Source organism: Podarcis pityusensis (genome assembly GCF_964106645.2).
Source record: "Podarcis pityusensis genome assembly, chromosome: 3".
In the NCBI taxonomy this organism is placed as follows: domain Eukaryota; kingdom Metazoa; phylum Chordata; class Lepidosauria; order Squamata; family Lacertidae; genus Podarcis; species Podarcis pityusensis.
Genome location: NC_138026.1, coordinates 40,020,920 through 40,036,369, shown reverse-complemented (window position 1 = coordinate 40,036,369; position 15,450 = coordinate 40,020,920). Strand labels below are relative to the sequence as shown.

General features: G+C 38.4%; 1 protein-coding gene across 4 annotated transcripts in view; it reads right to left on the bottom strand.

Moving 5' to 3' along the window:
* Positions 1 to 558: 558 nt before the first annotated feature.
* Positions 559 to 15,450, bottom strand: part of TTK (TTK protein kinase) — a 40,780-nt gene continuing 25,888 nt past the window's right edge. For all 4 annotated transcript variants that reach the window (XM_080998858.1, XM_080998859.1, XM_080998860.1 and 1 more), the window contains exons 12-22: positions 14,502 to 14,671; positions 13,233 to 13,341; positions 12,482 to 12,574; positions 12,056 to 12,213; positions 11,822 to 11,970; positions 10,410 to 10,534; positions 8,906 to 8,986; positions 5,352 to 5,528; positions 3,981 to 4,071; positions 3,686 to 3,783; positions 559 to 1,202 (exon numbers count right to left, since the gene is read on the bottom strand). In XM_080998858.1, coding sequence (XP_080854984.1) covers positions 1,116 to 1,202; positions 3,686 to 3,783; positions 3,981 to 4,071; positions 5,352 to 5,528; positions 8,906 to 8,986; positions 10,410 to 10,534; positions 11,822 to 11,970; positions 12,056 to 12,213; positions 12,482 to 12,574; positions 13,233 to 13,341; positions 14,502 to 14,671 — 1,338 coding nt within the window. In that variant the 3' untranslated portion in view covers positions 559 to 1,115. The remainder of the gene's footprint in view (positions 1,203 to 3,685; positions 3,784 to 3,980; positions 4,072 to 5,351; positions 5,529 to 8,905; positions 8,987 to 10,409; positions 10,535 to 11,821; positions 11,971 to 12,055; positions 12,214 to 12,481; positions 12,575 to 13,232; positions 13,342 to 14,501; positions 14,672 to 15,450) is intronic.

Below are 15,450 nucleotides of genomic sequence, written 5' to 3'. Positions count from 1 at the left end.
GGTGGACTCTGTGGCAAAGTAATAATTATTTATATAGTGCTTTAAAAGAACAACTCCTAACTAAAACATTTAACATATGAGAAAATGAAGTACAGGTTCTTCTTGTAGGTTCATAATATGAAAACAGACACACCCACCCCCCAAGAATTGCACAAATAAGGATAATCTCCAGAGAAAGAAGTATTGCTGAAATTAAAAGCAAGCCACAGTATTTAAAATCCAATGTTGCTATTCCTGAAACTGCATTGGAGCAGGTGTTAATCCCTGGACTAAATTATTCAGCCATAATGAAGATTTAATATGCTTTCTCTTTGCCTGAATGTCGTAATTGTGCCTATAGTTAGAGGAAATGTCTACCATCTTGACATTAATGAAGAACTAATTCACAGAACTTAAAAAAGTTAAAGGAGCTATCATTGCTGAGAACCTAAGATTTCACATACAGGATTATTTTGGTCACCTTTCCAAACTTGTAAAGGTACTCAGTATTTCCATACTTACAGCTATTTAATTTTGGAAGAATTCTTCCTTTTTTTTTTTTAAATCACATTCTAGGAATAACAGTATAAATCTTTTTATTATTATTATTTACAGAGTTCATTTTTTATTTATTACAATGTCTGGTGTCGTTTATAAATCAAAACATGTCCATGTCAGTATGTAACAGCATAAAACAAGAAGCAGAGCATAAGAGTAGCTAAATTACATAGTGTCCCACATCACCAGTAAACAAAATGAAAGAAGTCAATATTTCAAGAAAAATACTGGCAAATACTAGAGGCTTGCAAATAAAGTTTGTTCTAACCCAGTCGTCGTCTTTTTTTGCATGATTTAAAGAAATGCAACAAAATATCTTCCACATTTTCAACTTTTAAGGCCTCATCTGTGTTTTGTACCCAAATATCCACACGCTGAACCAATCAGTCAAAGTTATATAGCAAAGCCGACTGTCCCATAAGACCAACATACAAATACTGGATAAACAAATGACAAAGAACATTTAGACCATAAAACAATTATCAGAGGCAAGGCAGTTCGGTTTAAACAGACCAACTATTGCCTAGAATAGTCTTATCATGTCTTCATTAACACTTTTTAAAGCTAAACTTTATGTATCACTTTGTGCTCCGTGTTTTCTTGTCACAGTTTGCAAAAGCAGACACATCTAAACCTTCACCGTTGCTGCACTGCTCGTATAAAGCCTGAAACATTTAAAAAGAAGAAGCAAATCAGATCATCAGATGCTATGATGTTTTCTTTCAAACCCCCTTTTACAGCTCATATTTTGCATGGAGCATTTGACTTAACCCTTTTCCCCACACCCCCAGTTGAAAGCATAGTTATCTGAATTCTCACATAACGCACCCCCCCATCTCACTGTTAGTTTCTGTTCTTATCACTGTGCAGCTGCTTGGAGTCACAGGACTCTGTTTACATTCCAGAGACCTTCCAGGCTGTTGGAAGTCTCACAGGAAAGGAGACGGGATGTGACGTTAGTGGTTTCCTGTTTCCTTTGTTCCTTTGTTCGGTTGCTCTCTGCTTTCGTAGAGAGAGGATGTATTTTCTGTCTGCGTAGCTTAGAAATAAAGCATAGCATGTAGCCATAAATCTCAACACTTCTGCTGCTTTGGAAACTCTGCTGAAGGATATGCCTGAGGCCTCATCAAAGGCTCAGGTCGTTAAACACGTCGGGAGGCAATTCCAAAGGACTCGGGGGAAGAAGATGAGGCTTTATCAGCTTGGCCGAGCGGAGATCCCGACACTCACTCTGTCTCCCCCTGCCCACAAAAAATCTAGCCCCAATTCCTTCCACTCTCTCCCAGTCACTGATGAAATTTAGACTGCAAGCTCCCTGGGAAAGGGATCCTTTTGTGATAAACAACCTCTTGTCAATATGCCATTTCCATGTAGAATCCAGTGAAAAATCCTCTCCATAAGCAGGGGTTCAATGCTCACACTAGCCAGTGTCATACTGATTCTGGGAAGTGAGCCAGCAACGGAGTTCTGTGCACAGAATCTAACCCTTCCTTCCCCCAGTGCTCCACATGTTTGCCTACTCCGGGCACCCTTTGACTTGTCTACATCTGAATGAAAAATTATAAAACTGTAGATTATTCACTTGCACACTTTTGTCAAAACCTAATCTTGGAATTCAAGTCTATTTGGCTTAAAAAGAATGCTCATGCCAGCTTTTATTGCACCTAAAAAAGTATTGCTAGAATATGCAAATGTTGTCAAGAAGCACTGCAAAGCATGGTCAGAAGCAAAAAAAAAAAAAAAAAAAAGGACCACTGATTTTTCACTGTGATAGAAGAGTGCAGAGTACAGTCGTTTTGCCCAATACACATTTTTGCCTCATTTAACAGTTAAAGTTAACCTCAACGAGACTGAATGAGATTATTTATTATTATTATTATTATTATTATTATTATTAAAATGCAGACATGCCTAGAGAATTCCAACTACAGTGGTACCTCTGGTTACATACTTAATTCATTCCGGAGGTCCATTCTTAACCTGAAACTGCTCTTAACCTGAAGCACCACTTTAGCTAATGGGGCCTCCTGCTGCTGTTCTCATCCTGAAGCAAAGTTCTTAACCCAAGGAACTATTTCTGGGTTAGCGGAGTCTGTAACCTGAAGCATATGTAACTCAAGGTACCACTATAGATCATTTCCAAGTTTCAGGGCTTGTAAATTTAAGAAGGTTTTACTCAAGCCATCACAATGTAGCCTTGTTTATAGAGACAAGTAGGATACCTATCTATAGTCATAATCCTGATTTGCTGCAAGTAGTGCCCACCCCCAAAATGGGATAAAATGAAGGATAAAATGAAGAAAAGCTGATTCCACAGTTATCCCACAGGGATTTTTCCTTGACTGTGGTTAACTTAATCACTTAATCCCTTAATTCACTGTGTCCCTCAGTTTTCATCACAAGATGAGTAATCATTTAAATAAAATGCCTTGAGGGAAGCTTCTGCTGGAAACGTCATATAGCTTAAATACAATAGGTTATACTCAACTAGCTTCTTTTTAGACTAGACCCAATGAAATTAATGGACCTACGATAGTCAAATAATTAATTTTAATGGGTCTACTCTGAGTAGGCTTAGCACTAGAAACCACCCAATAATTCCTATGAATGAGTGACAGATTGAGCTTCAGCAGGTGGGTAGGAGGAGCTACCGCTCTCGTTTATGAATGCCTCCTGCATGCCAGCCAAATCTTTCTTTTAAGTGAGAGCATTTCCCTTATATTACTATTATGAAGTGCGGCTGGTAGGATTTGTTTACTTGCCATAACACATTGCTTTGAAGATTACGAGCTTATATTCTTTGCCGTTTTATACCATGTCACTCCCTGTTAGGGTGAAAGCCTTTCCCATCTTTATACACCAAACCATTTACCACTGCCTATTAAGATCCGCTGCTTCTCAAATCCACTATTTTTGCACCCTCTCCTGTCCATCTCACACGACATTCCTCACTACACTTTTGTCACACACGCCTTCCTGTCCCAAGTGGACATTTTATGTGTCTTGTTTTGTATCTTTGTATCTTCTTTATTTGGTATAAATAAATAAAAATAGGAACTGTATCAGTTCTACATTCTCTTTCTGCTTTAAGTATTATAAATATCACGTTCTTAGTAACAATACCACTGCCAGAAATTCATTTACTTACTCTAGTAGCTCTAGAAATGGAGTTAGGAGAGTTCAGGCCAACAAGATGACCAAGGATGCGCTTTATTTCCTCTGTTGTCCCTTTTGTGATTGAATCCCCTAGAAAAATGTTAAAATCTGGTTATGCTTAAAATGTCCAGCTAAGCTGTATGAAAATTCAGATACCAGAGCACTTGGTGATATACTTAGGTTAGCAGGTATATTGTTTACTCTGTCAGAGTATTAGACAAGAGAATGAACACCTTTATATAAAACTCTGGTGAAATAAAGTGAAATTCAGTAACAGATAAAGTTACCTGTTTGTGAATTGGTTTGAATATGTACATAAGGATGAACCAGCAATTCAGAGACAGATATTCTTTGCTTGGGATTCCTTACCAAACAGCGCTGAGGGAAGAAGTTACAAGACGGATTCAATAAAACTCAGTTTTCTAAAGAATATTATAGCTCAACATTGTTTTCCACATTTTATAAAGGAAAGGTATCCCTAGGGAACTGAAAGTGCACTCCATTAATCTAGTTTGTGCCTTGTAGCATCAGATTCAGCCTGCTGTTTCACAATGGAATGGATTCTGTAAATATTCTATGTCAATGTTTCCCCAAAAGTGACCCATGGCCCGCCAGCTTATTCAGGCGGTCCCAGCAGTTTCTGTAAAGAACACTTACAATTTAAATTTTACTGCTTCTCTAATATGCTTATTGTATTACAATTTACATAATTTAAAAATTGTAATACAATAAACATATTAAGAGAAGCAATAAAATTAAGAATCAAAGCGCATCTAGCAAAAGCATTACGATCGCTACAACAGGCAGATAAAAAACAAACAAACCCATTAAGTGGTCTGCCAAGACCCTTATAAATTTCCAAGTGGTCCATGGGAGGGAAAGTTGGGGGAACTACTGTTCTACATCACAGGAATAAATAAACAGTAGGTCCAAATGATGCACTAAATGAATGAAAGTTATCTCAACTCCGTAAACAAACTGGCCATGTTAGAACAATCATAATGATAATGGATGATAACAAACTAAGATTAAGCAGAATGCTACCTTCTTTCCAATAGGCTAGTTCTCTAAAAGGAGTCAAGAGAAATAACTTTTCACATAAACACTTGTATGCTGTATGTTCTTCAGGTATAATCAAACACATAACATATAGTACATGGTAATTTTTTAAAAAAATACACGGTGCCCATAAACTTGCCTAGGCATTGGAGAGAAACAGAATCACATACAAAAGTGCACAGAGCTTGACTCCCAAGAATAATATGCCAAAAGACACTTGAGGAATGTAGACTCTTTCCTGTCTCTGTCCTCTGCACTACAGCTCCACCCCACCCCCAAAAAACCCTCTCCTCAAGGAGGAGGTCCTTCTACCAGATTTTCAGCAATTTCTTCCTTCCCTCAGCAGCCTGCCTGTGCCCCACTGCAAGATGACCTTTCAACTTTCCCTGGGGCACGGGGAGAAAATGTTAGGGAGGAGGAGAACGAAGAAAGTCCCCCTTTGTGAGCTTCCTTTCATGGTTCTCAGGATCCAAGCCCAGATGTAGTTCCCTGCCCCCCCCCCCCGCCCCAACCACAAATGATAAAGTCAGGAACTGTTTGATATATACATTAAGAATGCTAAACAAAATTATATTGTACAAATTTACACAGGTGGGTACCTTTAAGACATCCTGGAGGTCTTTTTCTGCAATATCAGGGAATGCTATTTCATGACTAGGATCAATTATGGCATGAAGTTTTGCAATCTGATTTGTTATGTGCTGAAATGGAGTTCTTCCATAGGTCATACAGTATAAAATGCAGCCCAATGACCAAACATCATTTTTTGGACTGATCTAAAAACAAAGGCATGGATGATAGATAGATAGATAGATAAATGATAGATAGATGCTCCTCACACAATTAACACAATGACTTTGAAGCTATTGCTATTGCCATTACATTAACATATGTGGTGCAACTGAATAAGCAATCAATTATAAAACCTGGTGCAACAGCATAACAATTAAGCAATAAAGGAGAGCGTCTATATTTCAAAATCTGATCAATGACACACCTTTGCGTCGATGCATATTGCCGAAAGTAGGATGTTAATTGTCAGGAAAAGTAATTTGCACACAGTTAAAACAGACAGAAATCTACATTATCAGTTTTGTAATCTAAAAGAATGGAAACATTGCTTCAAAGGCAGACCATTTAAAACGATGAATAATATTGCTCATGAAAATTGTTTAAGAAACTGATGACCAGCTGTACCCAATCTGCCCAAAGCTCACAGAAAAAATTCTTAAAGGTACAAACATCTTTACTGTTTCTTTGCAGAATGACTCCCAACACCATCATGACTAGCTAACAGGACCAGTGGTCAGGGATGATAGGAATTGTAGTCCAAAAATATCTGGAGGGCTGAGTTTGGGGATGCCTGCCATAGAGGATCTTGGCTGTGAGTCCTGGGAGAGCTGCTCCCTGCCTTGCAGGCCTTTTTTTTCACCTGGCCTGGGAGGCGGAGCCCTGACTCACTCCAGCTACAAAAGCTGAACAGACTCAACTAAAGAAGTTAAAAACAAAGGTCTTAGAGAAAAATTTAACAGAGATTGAGAGAGAGAGGTTTCAGAATGAGACAGGTTTAACAGTGGTTAAGAAAGTGAAATACCTGGGGATTAACATGACAGCTAAAAATGGGAATTTATTTAAAGACAATTATGAAAAATGCTGGACTGAAGTGAAAAAAGATTTAGAAATCTGGTCAAATTTGAAACTTTCACTGCTAGGCCGTATTGCTGCGATAAAAATGAATGTATTGCCTAGAATGTTGTTTCTGTTTCAAACATTGCAAATTTTGGATAAAATGGATTGCTTCAAGAAGTGGCAGAGAGATATTTCTAGATTTGTCTGGCAGGGCAAGAAGCCTAGAATAAAATTTAAAATACTAACGGATGCAAAGGAAAGAGGTGGATTTGCCCTGCCAGACCTTAGACTTTACTATGAATCAGCAGCTTTTTGCTGGCTGAAAGAATGGCTGCTTCTTGAAAACACAGACATTTTGGATTTAGAAGGCTTTAATAATGTATTTGGATGGCATGCATATTTATGGTATGATAAGGTCAAAGCACATAAAGCATTTAAAGGCCAAATGGCCGAAATATTGGGAAATTCTGGAACAAGAGGGAGATAGATTGAAATTGCAGAGTTTTGAAAAAATAAAAAATAAAGTGCGAGATTGGCTTCATTATTATCAGATAATGGAGGCATACAATTTGGACAAGAAAATTGGCTTCCAGGTGGAAAAATCAAAATTGGAAACAGAACTCTTAGAACCCAAAACCAAGATTTTGTCAAAGATGTATAACTTGCTGTTGAAATGGAATACTCAGGATGAAACGGAGAAATCTGCTATGATTAAATGGGCACAAGATGTTGGACATAACATAATGATGGCTGACTGGGAACAGTTATGGACCACAGGTATGAAGTTTACGGCATGTAATGCCTTAAGAGAGAATATTATGAAAATGATATACAGGTGGTACATGACCCCAGTCAAGCTTGCAAAAATCTATCATTTGCCCGATAATAAATGTTGGAAATGTAAAGAAACTGAAGGTACATTCTTTCACCTTTGGTGGACATGCCCAAGGATTAAGGCTTTCTGGGAGATGATCTATAATGAAATGAAAAAGGTATTTAAATATACCTTTCTGAAGAAACCAGAGGCCTTTCTCCTGGGCATGGTCGGCCAATTGGTGCCAAAGAAGGACAGAACTTTCTTTATGTATGCCACAACAGCAGCAAGAATACTTATTGCAAAGTATTGGAAGACACAAGATCTACCCACTCTGGAAGAATGGCAGATGAAGGTGATGGACTACATGGAACTGGCGGAAATGACTGGCAGAATCCGAGACCAGGGAGAAGAGTCGGTGGAAGAAGATTGGAAGAAATTTAAAGACTATTTACAGAAATACTGCAAAATTAATGAATGTTAGAATGATGTCAGAATGAAGTTAAGTGGTTTTAGCAGCAATGTTATAAAGGCGTATGTAAAAATGGATTGTTAACAGGTGAGAATCTAAAGCTATAATATATTAAGTTAAAGGATTAAGATAAAAACAAACAGGGAAAGGAATTGCTGAATTAACTAACTGAACTGGAATACAAAAAAGGGAGGCGTGAGGAGGTCAGGGAAACAAGTAAATGAAAGACAAGGCATGGAAAGATTGATTTGTTTTTAAGTGTTTTTTATTTTTTCTGTATTTTGTATTTTTTCTTTTTTTCTTTTTCTTATTTCTGTAACCTTTTTTGAAACTTTAATAAATATCATTTAAAAAACAAAAAACAAAAGCTGAACAGACTCTTGGGCTGGCGTGTTGTTTGGGGGTTTTATTGGGGGGGCATTGTTGCTGTTCCTGTTTGTACCTTTATTTTAGATCTTGTGATTTTTGCAAAAATTGTTATTTATTGTTTATTATTACTTCTGTTATGTGGGAGTCATTTTTTTTATGTTGTAAGCCACCTTGAGCATGGTTTAAACTGTGGAAAGGAAACACACACCAAAAATTATGTACATATATATAGATATGTAGGAATGTCTTCCTGACCTCTGCGGTATTTTTGCTGGCTGTATAGGGTCAAAATATGTATCTGCCTGTCCTTACTGCAATGTTGGACAGAAACCAAGCAGTTTTCTTTATGCTTTTAAAATCAGAGACAACCCTTCCCCAAAGTTCACTCTCCCATGTGGTTGCCTAAGGTGCTAGTTTCACATTTGAGCTCTTCCTCTCACAAATTTTCATTAGGAAGCATCCAGCGCCAGTATAAGGGTCCTTGCTTCTCCACGCAGTAAGCCGCCTCCATCTGATGCCCCTCCCCTCAATCCTACTGCAGCCTCTTGCCCCACATCTCAGTCATTCCCCAAGGATCCCCTGATTGCCAGCCACCCAAGAAGTACATAAAGCTGCAGTGTCTTTATGCTGGGACTGGATATAATCCATTATGAAGCTCTTATTAAACCCAGGATCAATTCTAATTTGATGCTATTTCAACTTCTGCTACCGTCCCACCACACTGCCCACACAAGCCTTTTTATAACTGCTTTATTCACATCACTGCATACAAAAAACCTCCCAATGATTTTGTCCTGGGTTTGTGGAGATTTAGAAAGTAAGATCCAAACCAAAGCATTTCCCACCTTCAACCACAGGGTATTTTTTACCTTTGACCTTGGTTTTCCATTTTCACCACAGGAAGACATGTCTTTAATTACCTCTGGTGGCATGTAGTTAACTGTGCCAACCTAGTAACAATTAAAAATATAATCATGTAATTAATTGATAGTTTAAAATTAGAATCTCATGTTTTGTTAGAAAGATTGCTCTAAAAAGGGCCCTGAAAAACAATGCTCACAAACCATTTTTTTAATTAATCCTCTTGAAATCTTGCTATAGTTCATTAGAAACTTTAGAACAGGAAAAACAAGCTTGTCTAGGAAACTTCAAAAAGCTCTTAACATAATGTTGAAGGCAACTGTATCTCAGAGAAATTAGTAATATAGGCAGTTTTCAAAATTCCTCAGTAATTCTACTCCAACACTGAATGATTCAGACAATGTCTACATTAACTTTAAAAAAAAAAAATTGTACTCAAAATGATGTTGTCACACTATATGCCCAATTCTCCACCCCAATAAAGCCACCAGCAACCTTTGTCAGGTTTGGTGAGTCAGTTTCAAGCAGCAGAGTTACAGTAATTAAGAGAGTGCTCTGTGGGATTGTGAACCTCCTCTCCACAGCTCTGCCCTTTCAGAGAAAATTCCTCCTGTTGCCTTAACTGAAGCGAAGAAATGTAGCCACACTGATGTTAACCATGGTTAAGGCAAATCAGATTCTGTGCGTAACCAGGATTTGAGGATGGTTAAGAACCTTGGTAAAATAGGAACCATAGCTAATGTCCGAACCAAAGTATCCATTGACTGTTGTTAAATTGGACAGGAGAGAAGGAGGAAATCATAGGGCCCACTCCCTACCTCTTAAAATTTGTCAAGAGATTGGGTCTGCTACGTACATATTGATACTAAGTGAACTGGATTAGGCTTAACTATTTCCTAACTCTAAAAAACCCACAAAACAGGATTTCTCTGTGAAATTTTATGCTGTTTCACCCTTTATGAATACTCTTCTCAGACCCATCTGAAGTGGGATATGCCCTGCATGTATAGACTGCTATACATCTCTGTTGGATGCCGGCGCCCAACATATAACCTACACCTTGCAACATTTCCGCAGCAACTGGGCATAATTCAGGCTGCAACTCCATGCCATAGCACACATGCTTTCCATGCAATAGACTCCAAGTTCAATCCCTGGCATCTCCAGGTAGGGCTGGAAAAGATGGTCTGAAACCCCAAAAGATGCTGTTGTCAGTGTAGACAATATTGAGCTAGGTGGAGCAAAGAGCCAACTCTGTATAAGGCAGCTTCCAATGAACTTGTGTGCAATATCCCTTCTCTCTTTCATCTGGGGTAGTCGTGACTCCTGTAGTCCACACTCTGGGAAACCATGCGCCATGACTATGTCTAGACCCGCAACCTACCTAAAACAGGCAAACACAAATCAAGACCCACAAAACTCCTCACATTATTCCTGATGTCCCCTCATTGTGAAAACAGACATTCATACTGTTTTATAATAGGGTAACACAAGGATGCCCAACAGTCTCACCTGTGAATCTTTAAAAATGCTTGTCACATCTGGCTGCATTTGATTTGCAATGCCAAAATCTATTAGTTTTAGCATTCCATCCACTAGCAGAAAGTTTGCTGGTTTCAGATCACTATGAACAATACCTGCAAATTAAAATTTGTTCAGTTAGTACAAATTAAAAATATGTGCATTTACTCTGTTCTCTCACACCCATTCTACAAACCTTCTTGGCCCAACACACAAGGATGGGAGGAAAAGCCAGGTCCTTTTGTAGCTATGATAACAGACCTCGGAGACTGCAATTTGGCTGTGACATTCACCCTCCTCTAAGAAATCTATTTACTTTCACAGAGGGAACAGGTTTTTATCTAACCTTCATCATTGCACAACAAAGCAAAACAAAATCAAAACAAAACCCCTGTGGAAACATATTCCAAGATTAGAACTAGTTCCAGTTAATTTACAAAACAAGACACTACTTTTTCCCAGAATATAATTAAATGTTATAATTAAAATGCTCCATTCAACTGCTGCTACTAGCCTGGTTCGCACTGAACATTAAACCATAACAAAAGTTCAATTTCATGTAATACAAATAGTTAACTTGCATGAATTCTGGTATACGCTGCTAAGTACATCTGCCCATTACTCCTTCCTGACTTTGCTGTGCTCAGGAGGAAACCAACCACAAGCATAAACTTGGTTTCTGCTTGCGGTTTGTATGGAAAGAAATCACAAGTACTGGTTCACACATGGTTGACTTCCTCCTGGTGTGTTTTAAGTCTGCTCCTGACTTGGGCATCAGCTCCCTCAACATCAACCTGGCCGGGGACAGGAGGTGCCAACCCATCGAGATCCCCACAACCCAACCCAGATGTCCAATCCTAAGCTAACTTCAAACCAGTTACTGAAGCTGGCTTGTTTAAACTAGCCGCAGTTAAGATTAGCCTCAATTCCAGGCCAGAATGACACAGCAAACTGTGGTTAATTGAAAGTGAATGAGGAAACTTCTGAATTTCTCCTACTTGCACAGAAGGTGAAGAATGGGGAGCATATGAGCCTTACACTTGCGGTGGCTCATTCACAGCATACAAGACTATTTGTTGCAGTGATAGTGATATAGATAACTAGATGGCGCTTTAAAAAGTAAGAAAGTATTATAGTTATATAAACAGTTAAGGCAATGCAAATAAATAGCCAGATAGCATATGTCCCTCTCTGTTAGATTTCCAAGAGGCAGATTTAATTTATTTATATACCGCTTGATTGTAGAAAAAAAAACCCTCAAAACAGTTTATGAATTCATAAAAAGATAGAAATCTAAAGCATTATTTGACTAGTAATTCATTGGTAGCCATTCCTGTGAACAGCAAGTGTTGAAAGGTTCAGTAGAAGTCTTCAAATACATAGAAATAAGCTTTTATAGATACCATGTGTGTGGATTGTATGGACAGCTTCCAACATATTTTCCCAAAAGCTCTTCCGCTCCCATGGGTTAATTTTTTTCTTTTTAAGCCAAGTATTAAGATCAATGTTTCCACATTCCATCAACATGTAGATACTCTTCCTGCTAATTTCACTAAAACAAGTTATGAAAATGAAGTCATATATGGGAAATGACACTTGTTTTTAATTAAGCTGGGTTTGTAAAAACATTTACTCACTAGTCATACAGTCGGATAATCTTATCACAATGTTGCTGAAGTTTATTTAAGTGTGCAATCTCATTTTTATAGCTTTCTAAAGTTTGTTCCTCTGCCTCTTCTAAATTGACATATTTGATAGCATAAAGCTGCTTCTTTTCATCAAGTACTTGAAACACCTGGGGGAAAAAGGAATACAAACCACCAGTTTTGCTTGTTTTTAAGTGCATTACCAAATCTTAATTACAGCAAGGTCAGGGACCTTCTTGAACTTACCCTGTAAGGGAAGCTACCTATTACAAGCACAATACAAAAAGAATGGTGTTGCTTAAGAGAGATGGGGGCAGGGGAAGCAATGACATGGTATGTTATGTCAGTGATTATTTTTAAACCACCTTCCGCAAGCAACAGTTATCAATGAACTAAAACTTGCATTTAAAATCTCACCTTACTTGATCCTCCCCTGCCGATTTGTTTCAACACAGTGTACCATTTTCCTTTAATACTGATGCAATCACTTTTAGGTAAAGGAGTTGAAATCTGAATTTAAAAAAACACATATCAAAAGCAACATATGTTAGATATTTACAGTCATATCTTGGGTTACAGACACTTCAGGTTGCGTTTTTTCAGGCTACGGACCGCTGAAACCCAGAAGTACCGGAACGGGTTACTTCTGGGTTTTGGCAGTCGCGCATGCGCAGAAGCACTAAATCGCAACCCGTGCGTGCGCAGACGCGCTGCTGTGGGTTGCGAACGTGCATCCCATACGGATCACGTTTGCAACCCGAGCGTCCACTGTATTTAATATTCTAGCTTACTAGTATGTTCAGGTATTTCTTGTGGGACTGACATAAAATTGTCAACACGTTGCAGATTACAAGCACAGCTTAAAGAGCATAGCATCAATATTGTTAGCTCAGAAACAAAACAGAAATTTGTTACATAGTTAATACAAGACAACCATGTTATGAAACATTAAATGTACATTCTTTCTTTCTTAAATTTATATCCCACCATCCCTCTCAAAGGAGTTCAGGACAGCAAACAACAAGTGATAAAAGCAATAAGAATTTCTAACTGCTTGCTTGTCCGTAAGAATGGGTTGCACCCACTATGGATCAGTTTCCTTCATTATCTCATAATGCGCTTTCAGAGTCATTTATTTTAGAAAGGTTACCGGTAATCCAGTACGCACTTGGAATGGAGTTGAGGGAGTACAAGCTTGCAAACAGGAAAGCTGGTTGTATGGTGTGGTGTCCTTACTCAGGTGAAGAAAATTATTCGTTACGACTGGAGTACTGAAACTGTCAAAGGCATTTGAGCATTACAATCCTTGCACAAGCAGCAATACACTCCCCACCCCCACCCCGCAAACAACCATGTATTTAACCAGTAGCTTAATTTTTTATCCAAGTCACAATGTTTGAAGTTGAATGAAATGTTTAAAGCTGGCTCAAAAACATCTCCAAAAAACTGCCCAAACATCTCCAAAAAATATTAAATTTAATCTTAATTTGAAGCGCATGTACTTCTAGTAAGAGGTTATCGATACAAAGATGACACCCAGCTCAATCCTTCTCTTCCCCTGACTTAGAAGAGGAGGTTGAGGTGTTAAGATGAGTGCTTGGATGTTGGCCAATAAATTGATGCTGAAAAAAACAAGGAGTCATGTGTCCCAAGTTCTCAAGTGCAGGAGAAGGGCAGATGGCCTGTTCCAGATGTCACTGCAAGGCTCGGGTGGCCTCATTGGCAAGGAGTCCCTTTTCCAGACACAGCTGGTCTGCCAACTACATCCCTTTCAGGCAGAAATTACTGAACCACTGTACTCCACCATGCTCTGGTAACTTCCAAACTGGATTCTTGCAATATGCTGTGTGCAGCTGCCCTTGAAGACAACTCAGAAACGTCAACTGATCCAAAACACAGCAGCCAGTTTACTAGCCGGGGTTCCCTTTAGATCTCATATAACCCCTATTTTAAAACAACTGCATTGGTTGCCAATGGGCCCAATTCAAGGAGCTCATGTTAATGTTTAAGGCCCTAAATGACTTAGGCCCCAAATATCTGGAAGGCCAACTCCTTCTGTGCAGACCCTCGTGGGTGTTTAGATTGGCACTGTGATTGGAATTTGTTTTAAATTGTTTTTAATGCATTTTAAATTGTTGTGACTCACAGCCATTTAGGGTAAAGGGTGGACAATAAATCAAACTACTGTTACTACTACTACTACTACTGCTTCATTTTTACGCCATGCAGAATTATTGATGAGGGATGTTATTTCAAGTTCAGGCACTCTATAAATGCTTTACCCAGCACTGAAGATGCACACTTCTATTTAGTACATATAACCATTAGCTTGCTTAAACAGCACAAAAGCAAATTCCATCAAAATTTAAAATAGAATTGAAAAAATAAACCACCACACACACACACACACACACACACACACACACACACACGTTACCAGGCCATGTAATCTCGCAGTGTGTTGTTGCTAGCTACTGGGCCAACAAGTGACTGGCTGTTTATCTTTGATGCAGTCTCTGGCGGTGAAAGTTTTCGAAAAATTGGCTCTGGTGGTGAAAATCTTTTAGAAACTTGAAAAGCTGGCTGTTCAGCACTTGAGTTTTTTCCCTATAAAATGGAGGAAATGTCATCAGTTCTCAAGTAAGCATACATCATATAAAATCCACGTACTAGTGCGTGCTTGCTAAATAAAATTTAAGTGGAAATCAAAGGTGATTTTTTTTTCTTTTTTAAATTTACTGAAGATTTTTTTAGACAGATTCTTAAAATACATGCAATACCAACAAAATAACATTCACTGTGTTTATTCACTGTTTGAATCAACAAAGAAAAGAAACTTCCGACTCTACTCATTGTACTAATTTACAATTAAACTATTATTTAAACAATTGTGTGAAGTTGTTTTTCGTTAATGTAACTATCTAACAAATACTTTATATTGCATGGCTCATTCAGTATCTGCCAGAAAGCATTTATTATCGCAGTACCCTTTGAGATATTCCTTAATTACTGACCATTCCTTATTTACTTCTTGTGTTGAATTTCCTCTCACTGCCCCCATTCTCCTTGCTAATTGTAAGTACTCTATTAGTTTTGCTTGCCATTCGAACTTCGAGGGGATGGTTTTGCTTTTCCATTTTCTTGCAATGAAAATCCTTGTCTATGGCCATACTACCCTGAACACGCCCAATCTCATCTGATCTCGGAACCTAAGTAGGGTCAGGCCTGGTTAGTACTTGGATGGGAGCCCCTCAAAGGTGCAATTTCACTTGATCTTTGAACTGCACACATTTCTGGAATTCAAAGCTCTGCTTATCCATTGAATATTATGGTTTGTACTAGCATTTGCATGCGATGTGTCATGCATATCTAAACACTAGGCAAGC